This window comes from Panthera pardus, unplaced genomic scaffold (genome assembly GCF_024362965.1).
Source record: "Panthera pardus isolate Hobbes unplaced genomic scaffold, ASM2436296v1 HiC_scaffold_22, whole genome shotgun sequence".
NCBI lineage: Eukaryota > Metazoa > Chordata > Mammalia > Carnivora > Felidae > Panthera > Panthera pardus.
The window spans coordinates 51,712,848-51,733,132 of NW_026526788.1; the positions used below are offsets into that span (position 1 = coordinate 51,712,848).

Consider the following 20,285-nt stretch of genomic DNA (forward strand, 5'->3'; position numbering starts at 1 on the left):
GGAGGAGGAGCTGGGAGGGAAGTGACATTTGGCTTTACTTAGCATCCACAGGTTTTTATATTCTGACTTCTATTCTTTAGCACTCTAGATTTTATTTTCTTTCATATTGTTTTAGCATGTACAAGGCAGGAACCAGGACCCTTAGGTAATGCTTTAACTTTTATGAGTTCTCCTTTTAGGTAGCAGTAGTATTCTTTTACTTCTCTGTACTTTTTTTTTTTTTTTTTTTTTAGTTTTATTTATATAAGTAATCTATATACCCAGCTTGGGGCTTGAACTCATGACCCTGAGATCAAGAGTTGCATGCTCTACTGACTGAGCCAACCAGGCACCTCAGCAGAAGTATTTTTTAAAACTTGGTCTCTTGGAATGTACCTATAGGGTACCACAAAACTTCACTTAGAGAAGATTTTCTCATTTACTTGTAAGGATTCAGGTTCTCTTTTATTGGTAATGTATTTATCTTCCTCAACAGAGTGGAAAAATTGAGTCTAGGACTATTTGACTAATTTTTAATATTTTAGCATCCAAGCTTAATGTGCTACACTTGTTTTCTAAATGTAATTTTAAAGGAATTTACCAAGATGCAGTGGATAATTTGTAATCATTAGTGAAGCATAGGTATTACAATTTCTTTAATGAGGGCTGGTTTAAATTATTGCTCTTACTGTCATTTGCTAGCTATGTTTTTGAACAATTGAAAATAAATATACTTCTTTTGCGGGGGCAATTTTACAGGTTCAGCTCTATGAGGATTTTGCTAAGTCTCGTGCTAAGTGTGATGTTGATGAAACAGTTTCTTCAGCTGCACTCTCTGAAGAAACTGAAAAACCAAAGCTTAAAGCCACAGGCCATGTATTCCAGGTATAGATTACAATCTCTTTTTTATTTCTTCAAGAATCATGTTCTTCAGTGCAGCAATTTTTACATGGAATACTGAAATGTGGGTTTATTTAAATTTTTTTCAGTATTGTGTACACATTCTTGAAAATAGAGAAGAGTACTAATTTATTTCCATATTTATAATTAATAAGTAATTTAATACTAAAATATACAAAATGCAATATTTTTTGTATATTGCCAGTAAAGAGTTTTAGAGAATATTTTGCTTTACATTAAAAAAAATATTGGAATGCCTGCTATAGGGCAATAACTTTTGTAAGCTCAGGGGTTAACTAAAGCAGTGGAAAAAACAGACTCCTTCCCTAGAGTATGGGGTTATGCAGTATAAGAGTTGGGTAGATTGGTTTCTAGTAGAGAGATCAGGGGCAGCCTCACTGAGAAGGTGACACCTAAGCAGAGATCTGAAGGAGGATTGAGGCATGCAGATACGTGGAGGGGAAGCGATTCCAGACAGAGGATACCAAAAGTACAGAAGTCATGAGACAGGTGCTTCCTCATGTGCTCAAGGGAATAGCAAATCAAAAAGATAAAGTGTCAGCTTAGGCTTTCTGTCCCTTTTGAAATATTCCACAATAGAACCCCCCCCCCCACTTCCCTTGCCACCAATAAGTTAAATACTGTAACATTTTTAAGACAGAAGAGGGGTAAAGAGCTTATACCTCTCCCAGTTTCTATTATCGTGTCCAGCCGTTTCTTGAGCCTTGTCAGTGGAGCTTTTTGTTTGTTTGTTTTTAATTTTTTTTAATGTTTATTTATTTTTGAGAGAGAGAGAGAGAGAGCAGGGGAGGGGCAGAGAGAGGGAGACACAGAATCCAAAGCAGGCTCCAGGCTCTGAGCTGTCAGCATAGAGCCCAGTGCAGGGCTCGAACTCACGAACTGTAAGATCGTGACCTGAGCCGAAGTCGGGCACTCAAGTGACTGAGCCACCCAGTGCCCCTAGAGCTTTCCAATACAAAATTCAAAACCCAAATCATAAGCCAAGTAAAAGGCAAGAGAGAAAGAATGTGGCAAAATTAGAGAAAAGAAAGAAGGACCCTATAGGGTTCTGATTCTTAAACACAACCACTTGAAATAACCACCTTGCTCTGCCTTCTCCTCTCCCTGACTTGCTGAATTATAATACTGTGTAGGGGAGAGATATGCAGATTTATAAGGTCCTCAAGAAATTTTTATACCCACTGAAGTTTGAGAAACCCTTAGGAAATCTTTAGGAAATGTTGCCTTATTCCAGAAGCATCTGTAAGCATTATCCCACTTTGGGCAGGAAAGAGGTCTTTCTGCCATGAGAAGTTCATTGTCTACTGAGGGAGAGAGACACAAACTGTACAATTGATGCAATAAATGCTCTCATACACTTCACACAAGAAGCACAGATGAAGGCGTCACAGATGAGACATTGAACTGATTCATGAAGAATGAGTAGGAGGAGCAAGAAGAGGACAAAGGGCATTTTCTACGGATAGCGTAGAAATAGGAAAAGTTACTAAGATGTAGACATTTGTGGTATGTATGGACTTGCATATACTTTTTCCCCCCTTAAAGGCATTACAGTACTTACGTAAACTGTGCAACCATCCAGCATTAGTCTTGACACCTCAACATCCAGAGTTCAAGAGTACTACTGAAAAACTGGCAATTCAGAATTCTTCTCTTCATGATATTCAACATGCCCCTAAACTCTCAGCTTTGAAACAAGTAAGTAGGTTTCATGAATGTTCGATGTGTGTTACACATTCTTAATCTGTAACACGTATAAATATACTTTTCCAAAATAGTACTGCCATTTCTTTTATTTTTTAATTTGGTTCAATTTTTGGTACAGCTTTTTTAGAAACTGTGGTAAATATGTATAGTATAATATATACCATTACTTTCTTCTAACCCCTGGTAACCTCTAGTCCACTTTATATCTGTATCAATTTACCTGTTCTAAATATTTAATGTAAGTGGAATCATACAATATTTGTACTTTTGTGACTGGCTTATTTCACTTGGTTTTCTTTTTTTAGTTTATTTTTTTTGAGAGAGTGCGTGCCTGTACGTGCGTGAACAGGGGAGGGGCAGAGAAAGAAGTAGAGAATCCCAAACAAGATTCACACTATCAGCGTAGAGCCTGATGCAGGGCTCATTCTCATAAACCATGAGATCATGACCTGAGCAGAAATCAAGAGTTAGACGCTTAGCCAACTGAGCCACCCAGGCACCCCTCAATTGGTTTTCAAGGTTCATTTGTGTTGTACCATGTATTAGTACTTCATTTTTATAGCTGAATAACATTCCATTATTATTATTATTATTATTATTATTATTATTATGTATATACCACATTTGTTTAGTCTTTTTTTTTGTTTTGTTTTGAGAGAGAGAGCACAAGTGGGGGAGGGATGGAGAGAAAGAGAAACAATCCCAAGTGGCAGAGTCCAGTGCGGGGCTTGAAATCATGACCTGAACCCAGATCAAGAGTTGGACACTTAACCAACTGAGCCACCCGGGCGTCCCAAATCTTGTCATGTGTTGATGGACACAATGGTTGTTTCCACCTTTTTGGCTATTGTGAATAATACTGCAGAGAACGTTGGCTTGTAAGTGTCAGTTTAAGCCCCTCTTTTTAGTTCTTTTGGATGAACTAAACCTAGGAGTGGAATTGCTGGATCATCTACCAATTCAGTGTTTAACTTTTTCAGGAACTGCCAGAATGTTTTCCACAATGGCTGTTCCATTTACATTTCCATCAGCAATGTGCCATGATTCCAGTTTCTCCACATCCTAGCCAATGCGTACTTTACTATTTTTTTTATTGCAGCCATCCCAGTAGGTATGAAATGCTAGCTCATTGTTGAAAATGCCGTTTAACTTTGGATCATTTTTAAATTGTCTTTTGGTTGAATTTTAAGACGACTTTTTTTCTTTTTTTTTTTAAGTTTATTTAATTATTTTGAGAGAGCGTGCATGAGCAGGGTAGGGACAGAGAGAAAGGGAGAGAACCCTAATAAGCAGGCTCCATGCTGTCAGCATGAAGCCCCACGTGGGGCTCAATCTCATGAACCATGAGGTCATGACCTGGGCCAAAATCAAGAGTTGGACACTCAACTGACTGAGCCACCCAGGTGCCCCTAAGAGTTCTTTTATATTCTAGGTATTAAGCCCTTACCAGATACATAATTTTGCAAATATTTTCCCCCATTCTGTAGATTGTTATTTGACTTTCTTTAGTAATGTGTTCCATGGTTTCTGATGAGAAATCCAATGTTGATCGTATAGAGGATCCCCTTTACATGGTGAATTCACTTTTTTTCTTGCTGCTTTTCAGATTCTCTTTCAATAGTTTGATTATAATATTTGTCAGTGTGTATCTCTGAGTTTTTTTGGGAGCTGCCTACTCTGCCATTTTCTTCATGTCGCTGTCTTAGTGTAGCTTTCAAAAACAGAATTTTTGAAAATTCTATCAGAAATAATTGGTTTTTAAAAGAACCAATTGCAAGCACCAAATGTTAAAACTAACACCATTTAGTTCTAACTATTCTTAAAAATTAAGAGCTTACTGTAAAATGTGGACTTTAGTCATTGTTTTTGCTTTCTGTAGTTATTCTGGCCTAAATTTCATGAAGAATAACTAATAAATGAAGATTTTAGGTTTCACATGGGTTAGCATAGAAAATGTTATATAATGACATATATGACATCCAGGTATGTATCCTTATATCACTAAATGTAAAACACTGGATTTTTATCATAAAATGATAGAATGAGTATTGCTTTTAGATTGTCTGTAAATGGAATCGTTTTCTTATTTGGCCAAACTAATTTTGTACATAAAATGTTCATGATTTTCTTAACATAGCTGATAAAGTTATAAGATATACTTAGTCAAGAAATCAGCTAATTAGATTTGCAAAATCATTTGCATTTCATCCACACTTTAGTTATACTATAGGCTTTAAATTATTTTTAGTTTATCTTTTTGCACATTTTTCTCTGCAGCTATTACTTAAACTGATCTTTCATTTTAGAAGCTTATTGTCACTCTGAAGCTGAAGTGTCTGGAATTAAGATGCTTAGGAACTGTACAACTTAGGCCCAGATTGTTTCTGGCCATACTTATAAGACTTGTAGAATCCATCTTTTCCATTTTCTCAGTTCTTTTCAGCCATTCGGAACAAAAGTTCTATCTTAGGGGAGAGAAAACAAGCTTGCTTTCATCTAAAATATGTCTGTTCTCTGAATTAGGGGAGAAGTCTTATTTGCTTTTTAAAAACCTGGCACTAGAAATATAGAAACCTGTATATCAGCAAGTACTAGTGCCAGAATTATCTAATAATGCCAGAATTTTTAAATTTCAGGATACTGAAATGATGAACTCAAACTGTAGGTGAAATTTAACGGAGATAAGCAAAGTCAGTTTTAAAAGACTTAGATACAGGGGCACCTGGGTGGCTCAGTTCAGCATCTGACTGTGGCTCAGGACATGGTCTCACGGTTTGTGAGTTCAAGCCCCAGCAGCAGAGCCCGCTTGGGATCCTCTGTCTCCCTCTCTCTCTGCCCCTTCTCTGCTCGCACACGCACATGCAAATGCAAAAATAATAAATAAAAACATTAATTGGCGAACATTTCACAGAATAAAGTTGAGTTTGATGGTAGGTTCACTGTAAATCTACTGTATGAATTAGTTGCCGGTAAATAAATCTTGTATGATCTTGGGTTGGATTAATAACAGTGGAATAATGGCCAAAATGAGGGCATCATAGATTCACTGTCTTTTATACCAGTCACACCAAATTTTGAGTATCATTTAGAGTTCTGGGCACTATAAGTGGAAGATCAAAAAAGAATCCAGAAACTGTTTTACCCCAGGGTTTTCAAGCTATTCCTCACATAATTTAGCCTGTGCTGAAGTTAGGGCAAGATAAAATTAAATTGCTCTCTAGGGAGGCAGCTGGCCTCTCAGATACCCGTATCAAGTGGCTCTGGTAACCATTTTCTAGAGAATAGTAATCAACTCTTCAAGGCTGCAAACTAGATTTTGTCAGAATACTTGGAGTTCATCAGTCTTCTCAGGGCAAACTCAGGTTATAAGAGATTATTGGGAAAGCCAGAATGCCATTTCTGCTGCCAGACAAGAATATTTATGCCAAATGATATATCCATACATCCAGTAGGATAGCTACCTGGAAGAAGATACTAGGAAGATTGTATGGTAAGTGTGGACTTGGAGACAAAGTCTTAGGTGGACGTTCTTAAAGTGACTGGTTGTAAGGTTTGATGTTGCTGCCTAAGGGACTAAAGATAATTGAATGTGTGTGACACAGACATTCTGATAAATTCTCTTCAGAACTCCTCTTTTATAGAAACTATATAGAATGTTCCACTGATGATATCACATTTCTTTATACTGGGCACCACCTAGTTATACTCTCCTAAAACACCTCAGATTTTTAAAAATCAACTTAGCTTAAATAGTAATCTGATTACAGACTTAGGGGCAAGAGATAGAGGTAATTACATTTATCAGATTTCTTTATTCCACCTAGAGGAATTCCTTGGTAGTATACCATATGTATACTCTCTGTCAAGGAGGGAGGAAAAGCTTAGGGCAGTCTAATTAAAATTTACAATTTAAGGGCTGCAAAGGTAGAAGAGAAAGAACATTTGTTCTTCCCCTAGGATCAAATTACAACACTTAAAACAATGATGACGGTACATAGGAAGTGTTGCGTACCAGTTAAGCTCATTAGAAACTCAATGCCCAAAGCTTTTATTGGGTCTGATCCTGTAGACTCCCTCTGCCTAGTATGTACCAAAATTCTAGATTCCCAGAAAGAAAGCAGGTCTCAGCATAATCCTATTGTTTGCATAACAGTTTAAGCACAGTAAGCCACCCTCATCAGGTAGAAAACAATGGGCAGACTCTCAAAACCCAAGTTTCAAGACTTCTTTCAGCCAAGGACACACCTTGCAAGCTGGGCTTTCTAAGAAAAGCTTTTCCAGTCTGTTATGTTAACTTTTTTTCTGCATAATATTCTGAGAGTTTTACCTGGAACTTGGGAGTTTGCTTGGATTTTGGTTATCTTTCCCGTTTGAGCTTTTGGTTTTCTAAGTAACCTTCATTAGTAGAAAGGAGAAAGCATCCTGCGTTGAGTTCTTACATTTTGGGCAGAATTCACTATCTTAAGGTCCTTAGGGATGAAGATTAATACTAGGCATTTTAGTTTCACAAACAGATACAAACATTGTTCTCTTGGATTTTGTTCATTTAGTTCTTTTTTTTTTTTTTAAGTTTATTTTTGAGAGAGAGTACACACGAGTGGGGGAGGGGCAGGGAGAGAGAATCCAAAGCTGCCAGCACAGACCCCAATGCAGGGCTCAGACTCACAAACAGTGAGATCAAGACCTGAGCCATATTCCCGAGTCAGATGCTTAACCAGCTGAGCCACCCAGGCACATTTATTTATTGCAGCTGCTATGTGCCAGGCACTGAACAATTTAAGTAGGCAGGAAGTACAAAAGATGTATAGCAGCATGGTTCTTGCTGTTAAAGATCTTGGTTGATAATTCTTTCTTTTTTGGAATTTTGATTTCGGCCAGATTTAGCTGCATTGTTTTCTTTATACTCTGTTCTTTTATAACTTTTCATGAACTGTTTTGCTTAAGGATCATCTTTTTCAGTAAACATTTATTGAAACTCTAGTGAGCCTCAAGTAACTCAGGAAGGGGGAGAAGGACCTGTTAGAGAATCTCCTGAAGAGGTAACCAGGAGATTCTAAGCCTGAGCACCTCAAAACTAGTTCCAGAGGCTTCAGGATGACAGATTACAGCTCAGAGTGCTAATGTGCTTTCCAGGTGACAGATAAGTTTAACCTTTTCTTAGCATAAGGGGAAGTATTTGTCACAGTGAGATTGATTATACTTTATTAAACACCTATATAACAACTGATTCTTTTTTTCAAGTTGCTGTTGGACTGTGGTTTGGGAAATGGCAGCACTTCAGAGAGTGGCACAGAGTCTGTTGTGGCCCAGCACAGGATACTGATCTTCTGTCAGCTTAAAAGCATGCTTGATATAGTAGAACATGATCTTCTCAAACCTCACTTACCCTCTGTCACTTATCTGAGATTAGATGGCAGCATACCTCCTGGTCAGAGGCATTCCATTGTTTCACGGTAAGTGGCTTCTAAAACTCTTAGAAATCAAGCTATAGTCAGTTATCACTGATAGAGAAGTTTGCCTCATGAAACATTGTTTGGCTAAATATCTGCACATGTGTTTTGTTACTGTATAATTCAGCCCAACTAAATCATTTTTAAAATTTAGAACTCCAAAATATAATTGAATAGTTTTAGTTTTTTTAAAAAAAAGTGTGACAGTGTTAGGGAGGCACTATGAAGGGCTCGGAAGAAATTTAAGGCATCAACAAAAAGTAGAGACAACTACTTTTCCCCCTCACCTTTTTTCGGGAGTTAGGGTAGGAAGAAGCAAACAGATGGCTTAGCTAAGATCTCTGACTGATCCCTGTGTGTGTCTCTGCCGAGAACAAGTTGGAAGCTGACCCAGGTAGGAAGCCGAATTGGTGAGTGTGGTATTTCTTTTATTTTTTTAAGTAGGCTCCACATCCAGCGTGGAGCCCAACACGGGGTTCAAACTCAACAACCCTGAGATCAAGACCTGAGCTGAGATCAGGAGTCAGATACTTAGCCACCTGAGATACTCAGTCACCTCCAGTGTGGTGTTTAAGTGTGGTTTGCATTCTGTGCTTTAGAAACCTCGGGGGTTGGGTTTTTAAATGCAGATTCCTAGGTTCTGTCCCAGACCTGCTGACTTCTAAGAGTGAGCATTTTTTCGTAAGCATCCTTGAGAGATTATTAGGCACAGTAGTATTAGAAACCTACAAAGGGGCTTTGGAGGTAGGCAGACCCAGCTTTGACTCCTGACTCTAGACATGTTCTGTTGGTCCTATTTATCAAAAATAAGGACAGTAATAATATCTTTATACAGCTTTTTAAACAAATACCATAATGTATATAAAGTCTAAAGCCCCCCCTTTTGATTCATAGTGAGAATGTAATAAGTGGTAGCTTGGCAATAATGTTAGGTAATAATGTTTCTAGAAGCTATTAGATGTCAAAACACAATTGTAGCAAGCACCTCATTCTCTAATTTTCCTGACTGATCTAGCCTTTTCCCCAATTCTTCTCTTCTGTCTACACATGTTAAAGGTTCATAGTTGGGTTTTGTCTTCGTTAGTGTTTAATTACATTTTTGCAATTTACTCTTTATCTGGCATCCTAAATCACAACCCAGACTTATTTCTGTTTGTGAAATATCTGAAATGTTCTAGAATATATTCTTTCTACTGTTGAAGGTGTTATGTATATTTTTAAAAAATGTCCACATCATATATTTTTAAGTAAGCTTTATGCCCAGTGTGGGGTTTGAACTCAAAACCCTGAGATCAAGAGTTGCATGCTCTGCCAACTGAGCCAGGCAGGTGTACCTTTATCATAGATTTTTAAAGCAGTGTTCTCATTTGTGCTATTTAATTGTTATTTAACAGTCCAGTTTGTTATAGAAACCTTAGAAATGTATTAATTTTATTTTTTAATATCTATACTTTTAGGTTTAACAATGATCCATCCATAGATGTTCTTTTACTTACAACTCATGTTGGTGGCCTAGGGCTTAACTTAACTGGCGCTGACACGGTAGTATTTGTGGAGCACGACTGGAATCCTATGCGTGATCTACAAGCCATGGACCGGGCCCATCGCATTGGGCAGGTAAAAAGTCATCACTGACCAGTGTTCACTTCTGCACTGGGAAAAATAACCCATCCCAAAAAAGACAGGGAGCCTTGGTTTAAGTTCCTTCTCTGATGCTGAGTGTTGTGACCTTAGGCAAGTCACCTAATACTGTGCCACCACTTCCTCATGCATTAAATAAGGTACTTGTGCTGAGGAAACCTTGGATACTGTCCATTCCTAATATTCTCTGCAAAATGGTAAGATTTGAAGCTCATTAAGCCAGGTAAAGAAAGAAAACCCAACCCTAATTAGATACAAGTACTTAGTTAAGGTATGCAAACCCCCTGACTTGGTGAACCTCAAAGTTTATCAGTTTATTTGTGCTGCAGCTACTTAACTTCTTTTTTCATTCAGAAACGTGTGGTTAACGTATACCGATTGATAACCAGAGGAACGTTGGAAGAGAAAATAATGGGTTTGCAAAAATTTAAGATGAACATCGCGAATACTGTGATTAGCCAGGAGAATTCTAGTTTGCAGAGTATGGGGACAGATCAACTTCTTGATCTGTTTACTCTTGATAAGGTAAAGAACTTCTACAAACTTATACAATTTGCTTTATCTTTAAGGTGTTCACAAACTTCTGGGACTGCCTGGTGAATGTATTAGAGTGAGTGGCAAAAGGCATTCACTTTAGTATTAAGTAGGCAACCCTTTGAGGGGATTTTTGATGTCCAGATAAAATTCTTCAGGATACTAAGGGATGTTTGAAGTTTGGACTTTCTGATGGCCATCTTTAGTGTTTTGCCTCAAGGTTTTTTTTAGCCCTTTCCTGCTAAAAGACAACTATCACTGGAGTCAGCTAGACCTGGGTCTGTGTTTCTTGCCCTGCCTCCTATTAACTAGTGACCTTAGGCAAATTAACTTCTTCCCTCAGAGATACCTTTGCTCTTGGGAGGATAAAAATGTCTGTATCACTGCATGGTTGTGAAGAGAAAATGAAATGGTATATGTAAGCACTTAGAAAGGGTACCTAGTAGAGATTCTCAAAAATCATAGATAGCCATTATTGTTATTGTGGATGATGGAAGTAATATATTGGATAACAATCCATAATCAAAGGATGCAGCAGCCAGAAGTATTATTCAGTCTAATAATGTAGAACTTAATAGGATTGGATTTAAAGTCCTGCATAGGTTCAGGAAGTCAAATGTACACATAGTATTAATTATGGTGAGAAGTGGCCTTATATAATCAAACTAGCTGTAATAACAGAATTGTAATGTTCAAATATAAAAGAAAGTAGTTCCATTACAGCTCACATTTAGAATATTATGTCTGGTGCTAGGTGCTACATTTTCAACAGTAATTAAGTCCTCAAGAGATAGCCAGATGGAGGCAGGTTCTTTGGTCATGTCATATAAGTAAGGTTGAACAAGATATGTATAACCTAGAAAAGAGAAGGCTCAAAGAAACCTAGATTGCTATTTTTTTTTTAACGTTTGCTTATTTTTGAGAGAGTTGGAGAGGGTCAGAGAGAAAGGGAGACAGAGGATCCAAAGCAGTCTCTGCACTATCAATGCAGGGCTCGAACTCACCAACAGTGAGATTATGACCTGAGCCCAAGTCAGACAGTTAACCGACTGAGTCCCCCGGGTGCCCCTGGATTGCTATTTTCAAATAGTTTTTATTCTGTTTGAAAGAATATTCTTATGGGTGACTTTCAGCGAGCAGAACTGTACTCAGCCGATGTTCTAGGGAAGCAAAAGCTGTTACCATAAAGGATCCTATTGTGACATTTGGCAAAATTTGAACATGGACTATATCACATAGGTGTTAAGTTCCCTTAATTTGATCATTATACTTTGGTTATGTCAGAGAACATCCTTATTCTTAAAAATACAGGTTGATTTTGGGGCACCTGGGTGGCTCAGTTGGTTAAGTATCTGACTTTGGCTCAGGTCATGATCTTGCACTTCTTGAGTTTGAGCCCCACATCAGGCTCTGTGCTGACAGCTCAGAGTCTGGAGCCAGCTTCAGATTCTGTGTCTCCCTCTCTCTCTCAAAAATAAATAAACATTAAAAAAAAAAAAAAAAGAATACAGGCTAAATCCTATCTAGGGATAAAAAGGCATAATATCCACTACTTAAATGCTGATAATTTATATATTTAATAGATACATATACAATTAATGAGGTCTTTGGAATGTTCTTATAATTCTTCTATAATCTTGAAATTCTTCCTAAATAAAAAGCTTAAAATTGTTAGGAGATCATGAACTTGCACACTGCTTGAAGTGTTTAATTCTAATGAATGAGTGCAATGTTAGGAACTATAATTTCTGAAGTTAATAATCTTTCACTTTATCTTTCTGCCAATTTTTTTTAAGGATGGCAAAGCAGAAAAGGCCGACACCTCTACTTCTGGAAAAGCAAGTATGAAATCAGTCCTTGAAAACCTGAGTGATCTTTGGGATCAAGAGCAATATGATTCAGAGTACAGCCTGGAAAATTTTATGCATTCTCTCAAGTAACTATCAAATATTGTAAATGCAATTGCTGCTAGTTCAGTTACATTTCTGCTGATATTCAGCAAATTTCAAAGTTTATGGTGAACTTTTAGCTCAATGTGTAAATAGATCTGAAGAATATTCAGCATAACGCTGGTTCTTGTTTCACTGGGGGGAACAAGTTATTCTCAAATATTTGCACTGTATTAAATTTAAATGTTAATGTGAAATGGTTTAAATTTTACGTGCTGAATAGCTGCAGAGCAGAGGAACCAAACCAGGTTTACATGTGCTACCATGAGGTGTTCTTACTGGGAACGAGCCTCCTGTCTTTACATAGTCCCTTTGTGCAGGATAATATCCATGAGTACTTTAGTGTTCATGTACATTTTTTTCTTTTAAATAGAACTTGTTTTTATAAATGATTAAAAATAGGGCTTTTTTTTTTGTATAAAAGCCTTAATGAGCCATAATTTTAAGAATAATGACTACAATATTGGTCACTCTTGGAACATGAAAATCTTAGACAATGAATTGAACCTGGCCCTTGGTGGAAACCTTTATATATTTAATGCAGATGCATAGTGTTTTTCAAATCTTTAACATCATTTTGTCAACTTTTAAAATATATCAACTATTCTAAATACAGGTAATGGTCTATTTAAGGCTATCATAACATCCTATTAAGAGGGTGTTTTTTAATTTATCTAATGGCTAGGATATAGCCCGATTCAGAGAACATATGTACTCAATAGGTTTCAATCATATATATATAATATATTTTTTGTAACTATGAACATATACAGTTTTCCAGAAGTAGATTTTACACTGTTTAGAATTCCAAACCTATGGTGAAAAGACTGTTTATTGTAGTAATGCATGACTGAAGCATAAAAGGGAGAAATAAATCCTTTATATACACAAACATACATAAATACACATATCTATATGCACAGATGTACCTATCCTGCATCCTACAAGGTGCTTGGTATTGGCACTAAAATCATGTAGATATAATGGGCAGCAATAATAATTGGGCATGAAGCTGATTAGTGTTAGAAAAGTGAGCCTCAATGGTGAGGGTGGGTATATGTGTATAGATATGCATGTATGTGTATGTATATAATTTTATAAATTTCACACGTAAATTAATACATGCCTGTGTGCATATATATGTATGGGATATATTTGTATATACATGTACAGGTAATAAACATCCCCAAGGTTTGTGGCTGGCCATACACATAGGCATCGGTTTATAAACCATCAGACCTCAGCTGTAAAATAACAACTTTTTTGTTTAAAATCATTAAAGTTATACTGTTCTGCAGCATTTAGACATGGACATTTGTCACATTTCAGTAGCTTTGACAGCCATACTATAACATTAAATCTAGCATTCCATGGAGAATAAAAAATAAGATTGAAACTGTAAAATATATGCACTGTGTGTTATTTGTAGGAAATACCACTAGAAGAAGAAAAATTACTAGTTCACATAGAAAAGTTTTAAAAAGCTCAACACTTTCCTTACTAAATGGTTATTTCTCCATTGTTTAGAATTTAAATTCAGATTGTAGAAGAGCAAGAGGAAACTCTTATCTAGAACATCCATTGTACCTAGCACTGGGTAGCTTGAACAAGTCTACCTGAGTTTAATTTTTATTATTTGCCGTTTCCATAAGCCAGCTATTTAACATAGCTCATAGTAACTGATGTTTTCTAAGACTACATAGGCAGCAATATATAGACAGGAAGGGGCACACCATAAAAGTTAAAGGTCTTTTTCCAGTTTGAAAGGTCAGATAGGCTGGAAGTTAGAATTATATTTTGTTTTGTTTTGTTTTGGTCATTTTCATCTCAGAGTTTTTTTAAGTTTGAGAGAGCAAGGTGTGAGTGGAAGAGGGGCAGAGAGAGAGAGAGGATCCCAAGGAGGCTCCACGCTGTCAGTGCAGAGCCCAATGCAGGGCTCCATCTCAGGAACCGTGAGATCATGACCCAAGCCAAGATCAAGAGTCAGATGATTAACCGACTAAGCCACCCAGGTACCCCAAGAGTAAAATGTTTCTAGAAGCCCAGGCAGGAAAATGATAAATGATTGCCTCTCAGTGGAAAAAGAAGGGTCGGAGGTCAGAGGAAGACTTAGTGTGACTATAACATTAAAAAAATAACCATTTGAATTAAAATTAAATCATACATTCCAGCTTTCCAAATAAAAACACAAACAGGTAAGAAGTGTTTTCAATCAAGTGATCCACTCACAGTCACAGTAGTATAGCTGAAGAGTAATGGATACATAGGGAAAACTGAACTGAGTAGTGAATGATTAAAGATATTTACAGCTGTTAATTTTGTGGAGTTATAAGGATGTGGTAGTTAACATTTTTTAAAAAGTGTGCATGTGGGAACAAAAGCATAAAAGAATGTTGATAATATTTTAAGCTGAGTAATGGGTTCATGGATAGCCATTGTACTAGTTCCCTTTTTGTGTGTCTATTTTTAACTTGAAATTTTCAATAATTATCAGTCATCAGTTTTTCCTTTATGAAAAGCTTACATTTTTAGCACTAAAGAAACATTAAAATTTGGGGTTCTGGATATAATTTTTGTTTATGTATCCACAAAAATTTCTCCAAAAATTATTCTAGTCTTTCAACAAGAGCCTATAATGTAACAAGAGTGAAAGTCTCTGATGTTGAGACTGAGTGAACCAGTAAAGTATAGCCTTATTCCTTCTGGATTGTCATATAAGCTTATTCAAAAGTAAACACTTCTAATAACACCATATATATATATATATATATATATACATATATATATATATATATATATATATAAAGTTTTATAAAATATTCTAAAAAGTGAAGCTGTTTGAGAACACAACCACTTAGAGGCAAAAGTGGTGTAACTATAAGAGTGTAATAGAAATTATAGAAAAGCAGCTACTGTTCCATTACATATTGGTTACAGATATTTAATCCTAATTGTATATGTCCTAATTAAGGATAGACCTCAATTTCCTAGAATACACACTGGCATTGGTGTAATCTAAAGTGAAATTGATTGCAGGAACATCTATTATCAAGTGCCCAAGCACTCCATGTCAATCTATAAAGCAAAAAGTTGAGTTCTGCCAGTTAATACAAAATGTTTGCTATTCACACAAATCAGTGTTAGTCCTCATCTCTAAGATGACAAAAATTGCCTTCTACTTCAAGAAAGACTTCCTATGGAAATTAAAACCACAATAAGATACCACCTCACACCAGTCAGAATGACTAACATTAACAACTCAGGCAACAACAGATGTTGGCGAGGATGCGGAGAAAGAGGATCTCTTTTGCATTGTTGGTGGGAATGAATGCAAGCTGGTGCAGCCACTCTGGAAAACGGTATGCAGGTTCCTCAAAAAACTAAAAATACAACTACCCTACAACCCAGCAATTGTACTACTGGGTATTTATCCAAGGGATACAGGTATGCTGTTTCGAAGGGGCACATGCACCCCCATGTTTATAGCAGCACTATCAACAATAGCCAAAGTATGGAAAGAGCCCAAATGTCCTCTGATGGATGAATGGATAAAGAAGATGTGGTGTGTGTGTGTATGTGTATATACACACATTGCCATTTGCAACTCCGTGGATGGAACTAGAGGGTATTATGCTAAGTGAAACTAGCCAGAGAAAGACAAATGTCATATGACTTCACACATATGAGGAATTTAAGATACAAAACAGATGAACATAAGGGAAGGGAAGCAAAAATAATAAAAACAAGGAGGGGGACAAACAGAAGAGACTCTTAAATACAGAGAATAAACTGAGGGTTGCTCGTGAGAGCTCAGAGCCTGGAGCCTGCTTCAGATTCTGTGCCTCCCTCCCTCTCTCTCTCCCTCCCACCACTCATACTGTCTCTCAAAAATGCAGATTTTTAAAAATATTTAAAAAAAAACGTAATGAGATCCTCAGACTGAAAAGTTTAAGAATTACTGCTATGTGGCATATCTAAAGTTAAGAAATGTAAAATTCTGGAAACAATTTCAATTAAGGCCAATTAAAATATATGGGCACCTAAGTGGCTCACTTTGTTGAGCATCCAACTTTGGCTCATAATCTCATGGTTTGTGGGTTCAAGCTCCACGATGGGCTCTGTGCTGGCAGTGTGGAGCCTGCTTTGGATTCTCTGTCTCTCCGTCTGTCTGCCCCTTCCCCACTCATGCTTTCAAAAAAATAAGCCTGAAAAAAAATTTTAATCATTCCATGCACGAGAGAGGAGCAGCGAGGGGACACAGGATCCAAAGCGGCCTCTGTGCTGATAGTATAGAGCCCAACATGGGGCTCAAACTCAGGAACCATGAGATCATGACCTGAGCCGAAGTCGAATGCTTAAATGACTGGCCACCCAGGTGCTCCCCCACCCCGAATTTTTTTTTTTTTGAGACTAATCTTGGGGCACCTGGGTGGCTCAGTTGGTTAGGTATCTGACTTCAGCTCAGGTCATGATCTCGTGGTCCGTGGGTTCAAGCCCCATGTCGGGCTCTGTGCTGACAGCTTGGAGCCTAGAGCTTGCTTCGTGTTCTGTGTCTCCCTCTCTCTCTGACCCTTCCCAGCTCATGCTCTGGCTCTTAAAAAAAACCAAAAAAAAAACCAAACTAATCTTAACAACCATAAAGTAATATGATTAATATAAAAAGGGCAAATTTGAAAAAGATCCAATAAATGAAAAATAGTTATTGCGGCACCTGGATGGCTCAGTCGGAAGCACATATGGCTTTTGACTTCAGGGTTGAGAGTTCGAACCCCACGTTGGGTGTAGAGATTACTTAATATTTTGTTTTTAGTGTTTATTTTTGAGAGAGAGCATGAGCGGGGCAGAGAGGGAGACACAGAGTCCAAAGCAGGGTTCAGGCTCCAAGGTGTCAGCACAGAGCCTGATGCAGGGCTCAGACTCATGAACTGTAAGATCATGACCTGAGCTGAAGTCGAACATTTAACTGACTGAGCCACCCAGGCACCCCAAAATCAAATCTTTAAAAAATTTTTTGATAGTTTTCAAAGCAGATGTGACACAACTGGAGAGAGACTGAACTGGGAGATTGATCTTACAAAATCACATACAATGCGATACTGAAATGAATAGAAAATATGAAAAAGCATCCTGGGAGATGGAATGAAAGCATCTAATACACAATAGGTCTAGAAGGAAAGGGACATTATGAGAAGTCACCTTTGACCTATGTCTGTTTCTTGCACTAATGGATTGATGCATCTAATCCATCAGCAGGTTTTACCATTTCTAGCTCTAAGATATATTCCAAATCTGTTCACCTTTCTCTACTACTCCTGTGGTTCCCATCATTTTGACTCTTGAATGACTGTATTTTAACTAGTCTTCCCAGCTTGCCAAATTCTCCAGCAGCTTCTTGACCACTCAGACTATGAACTCCTTATCACAATCTACCAGCCTTACAGGTTCTGGCCCCTACCCATCTCTTTCTCTAGTTGTATCCCACCATCTTTTACCCCAGTCCAGTAAATCTGTCCTTCTGCCTGTACCTCAACATAAAACCCAATTTGTTTCCATCTCGATTTAGTTCTTGCACAGCAGTGATGTAATGGGAAGATCTAGAAGACTAAAAAGGGAGGAAATTTGGGAGAGAACAAGAGTAGGAAATCAAGAATTGTCTTTTGATCATTAAATTTGAGATTATGTATCAAAGTAGAGATGTTGAGTAAGCAGGTAATTATAGGAGTCTAGAGCTCAAAAGAAAGGTCAAGACTAGAAACAAATTTGGAAGATAATATTTGAAGGCATGAGGAGGTTATTTATATAATGAAATACTATACAGCACTGAAAAATCAATGTGTAAGAAAACATGGATAAGTCTCCAAGAGAGTGATAAAATGTGTAGTTTGAATCCATTTATATAAAGACTCAAAAATTAAACACTGGGGAAATACAAATCACCTATATGGTTATCTCACATTTGAAAAACAGAAAATTTGAGGTGCCTGTGTGGCTCAGTCGGGTCATGATCTCACTATTCATGAGTTCGAGGCCTGCGTCAGGCTCTGGGTTGATGGCATGGAGCCTGCTTGGGATTCTCTTTTGCTCTCAAAATAAACTTTATTTTAAAATAGAAAATTAAATGGCCGTCATCTGCACATCATTTGTTATTTTCTACTCTGTACCATACACAATGGGAGAAGCTCAAAGACCATTGAGGAGGGAGGATACCAAAGTCAGCAGCCAGTATAGTTACATTAATTTCAGAAAACATAGCCTTTGGGGGGCACCAGGGTGGCTCAGTCAGTTAAGCCACCAACTGATTTTGGCTCAGGTCATGATCTCACAGTTTATGAGTTTGAGCCCCACATCAGGCCCTGCACTGATGACAAAGAGTCTGCTTCAGATTCTCTCTCTTTCCCTCTCTCTCTCTCCCACCCCCTTGCTTGTGCTGTTTCACTCAAAATAAATAAAAATTTTTTTTGTTAAAAAAAAGGTAGCCTTCAAAGCAAATGATATTATTTGCAATAAAGGAGTAGCTCATAATGAGATTTAGCTAACCTGTTAGAACAACTCCAAACTGATAACCTCAAAATCCATAATGCAAAAACAGACAAAACTAAAAAAAAAATATGGACAACTCCAAGGTCACAGTAGGATTTTAACACCCTCCTTCAGTAGAACAAGCAGATTTAATACAATTAACAAACGTGACTTGATTGACACATACAGAAAGGTATCTACCCAACAATGGCAGAATACATTGTTTGGAAGCTTATGAGGAACATTTACTAAACTGACCATATGCTGAACCATAATGCAAGTCCTGGCCAGCTTCAAGAAATCACACATTGTATCTACTTCTCCACGAGAGTGGCATAAAGATAGATCAAAAATATACTAGTGCAATGAGGCCATAAAAGGAAAGCATACAGATTAGAAACTAAAACTATTTACAATCATCATCTATTAATAAAATTCCAGAGAATCTAAAAAAACAAACAAAAACTACTAGAAGTAAAAGACTTTACCAAGTTCACAGGATACAAGGTCAATATACAAAAATGTATATGCTAGCCATATAAAATTAAAAATTGTAAACAGATTTTATATCATAGCACCAAAACCCATAAAATAGATCTGTCTTAAAAAATTTGTAACAAAAATTATCTGTGTGCTGAAAACTACAAAATACTGATAAAAAAAAACAAAAAGACCTTGAAAACTGGAGATATGATACGCCATTTACATGGATTGAAAACTCAATATTGTTGAGGATATTTTGTAGATATTTGCAGGATATTTTGTAGAAACCAATAAACAGATTTTAAAATTCTATGGAAAGGCAAAAGAATCAGAGTAATAAAAAACTATAAAAAGAACAGTTGAACACTTACATTGCCAGATTTTAAAGCTTATTATAAATGTGTAGTAATCAAGAGAGTGTAGTATTGGCATTAAAGATAGATCAATGGAACAGAATTGATTGCCTAGAAATATACTCACACTTTATATAGTCAATTGATTTTCTACAAATGTGCCAAGGCAATTCAATGGAGAAAGATCCATCTTTTCAAAAAGTGGATATCCCTATGCTTAAAGAAGACCCAACAACCCCATACATACCTTATATCTTATGAAAAATTTAATTCAAAATTAATCATGTACATGGATAAACCAAAAACTATAATTCTTAAGAGGAAGCATCAGAAAATTTCTCTGATGTTGCATTGGGCAACAGATTTTATAGATATGATACCAAAAACATGACTCATTGAAGAAAAAATTGTAAATTACACTTTTTAAAAAAATCAAGAACTTCCACTATTTGAAAAACACTTTAGAAAGAAGAGGCAAAGAGAAAATATTTCCAAATCACACCCTATAAAAGGTTTATATCTTGAATGTATCAAGAATATATAATGAACTCCCTAAACTCAGTAAGCAACCCAAGTTTTTGCTGTTTTTATTTTTTTTTGTTTGTCTTGAGCATGAGTGATGGTGGGGCAGAGAGAGAGGGAGAGAATTTCAAGCAGGCTCCATGCTGCCAGCACAGAGCCCATCGTGGAGGGCTCGAACTCACGAAACTGGGAGATCATGACCTGAGCTGAAACCAAGAGTCAAATGC

At 36.9% G+C, this 20,285-nt stretch overlaps 1 protein-coding gene across 2 annotated transcripts in view; it reads left to right on the plus strand.

The window, feature by feature from the left end:
• The window catches only part of BTAF1 (B-TFIID TATA-box binding protein associated factor 1), a 118,165-nt gene extending 104,580 nt beyond the window's left edge, over positions 1 to 13,585 (plus strand). For both annotated transcript variants that reach the window (XM_019445075.2, XM_019445076.2), the window contains 6 exons: positions 739 to 864; positions 2,446 to 2,598; positions 7,849 to 8,060; positions 9,515 to 9,674; positions 10,053 to 10,223; positions 12,029 to 13,585. In XM_019445075.2, the coding sequence (XP_019300620.1) occupies positions 739 to 864; positions 2,446 to 2,598; positions 7,849 to 8,060; positions 9,515 to 9,674; positions 10,053 to 10,223; positions 12,029 to 12,172 (966 nt within the window). In that variant the 3' untranslated portion in view covers positions 12,173 to 13,585. The remainder of the gene's footprint in view (positions 1 to 738; positions 865 to 2,445; positions 2,599 to 7,848; positions 8,061 to 9,514; positions 9,675 to 10,052; positions 10,224 to 12,028) is intronic.
• Positions 13,586 to 20,285: the final 6,700 nt, after the last annotated feature.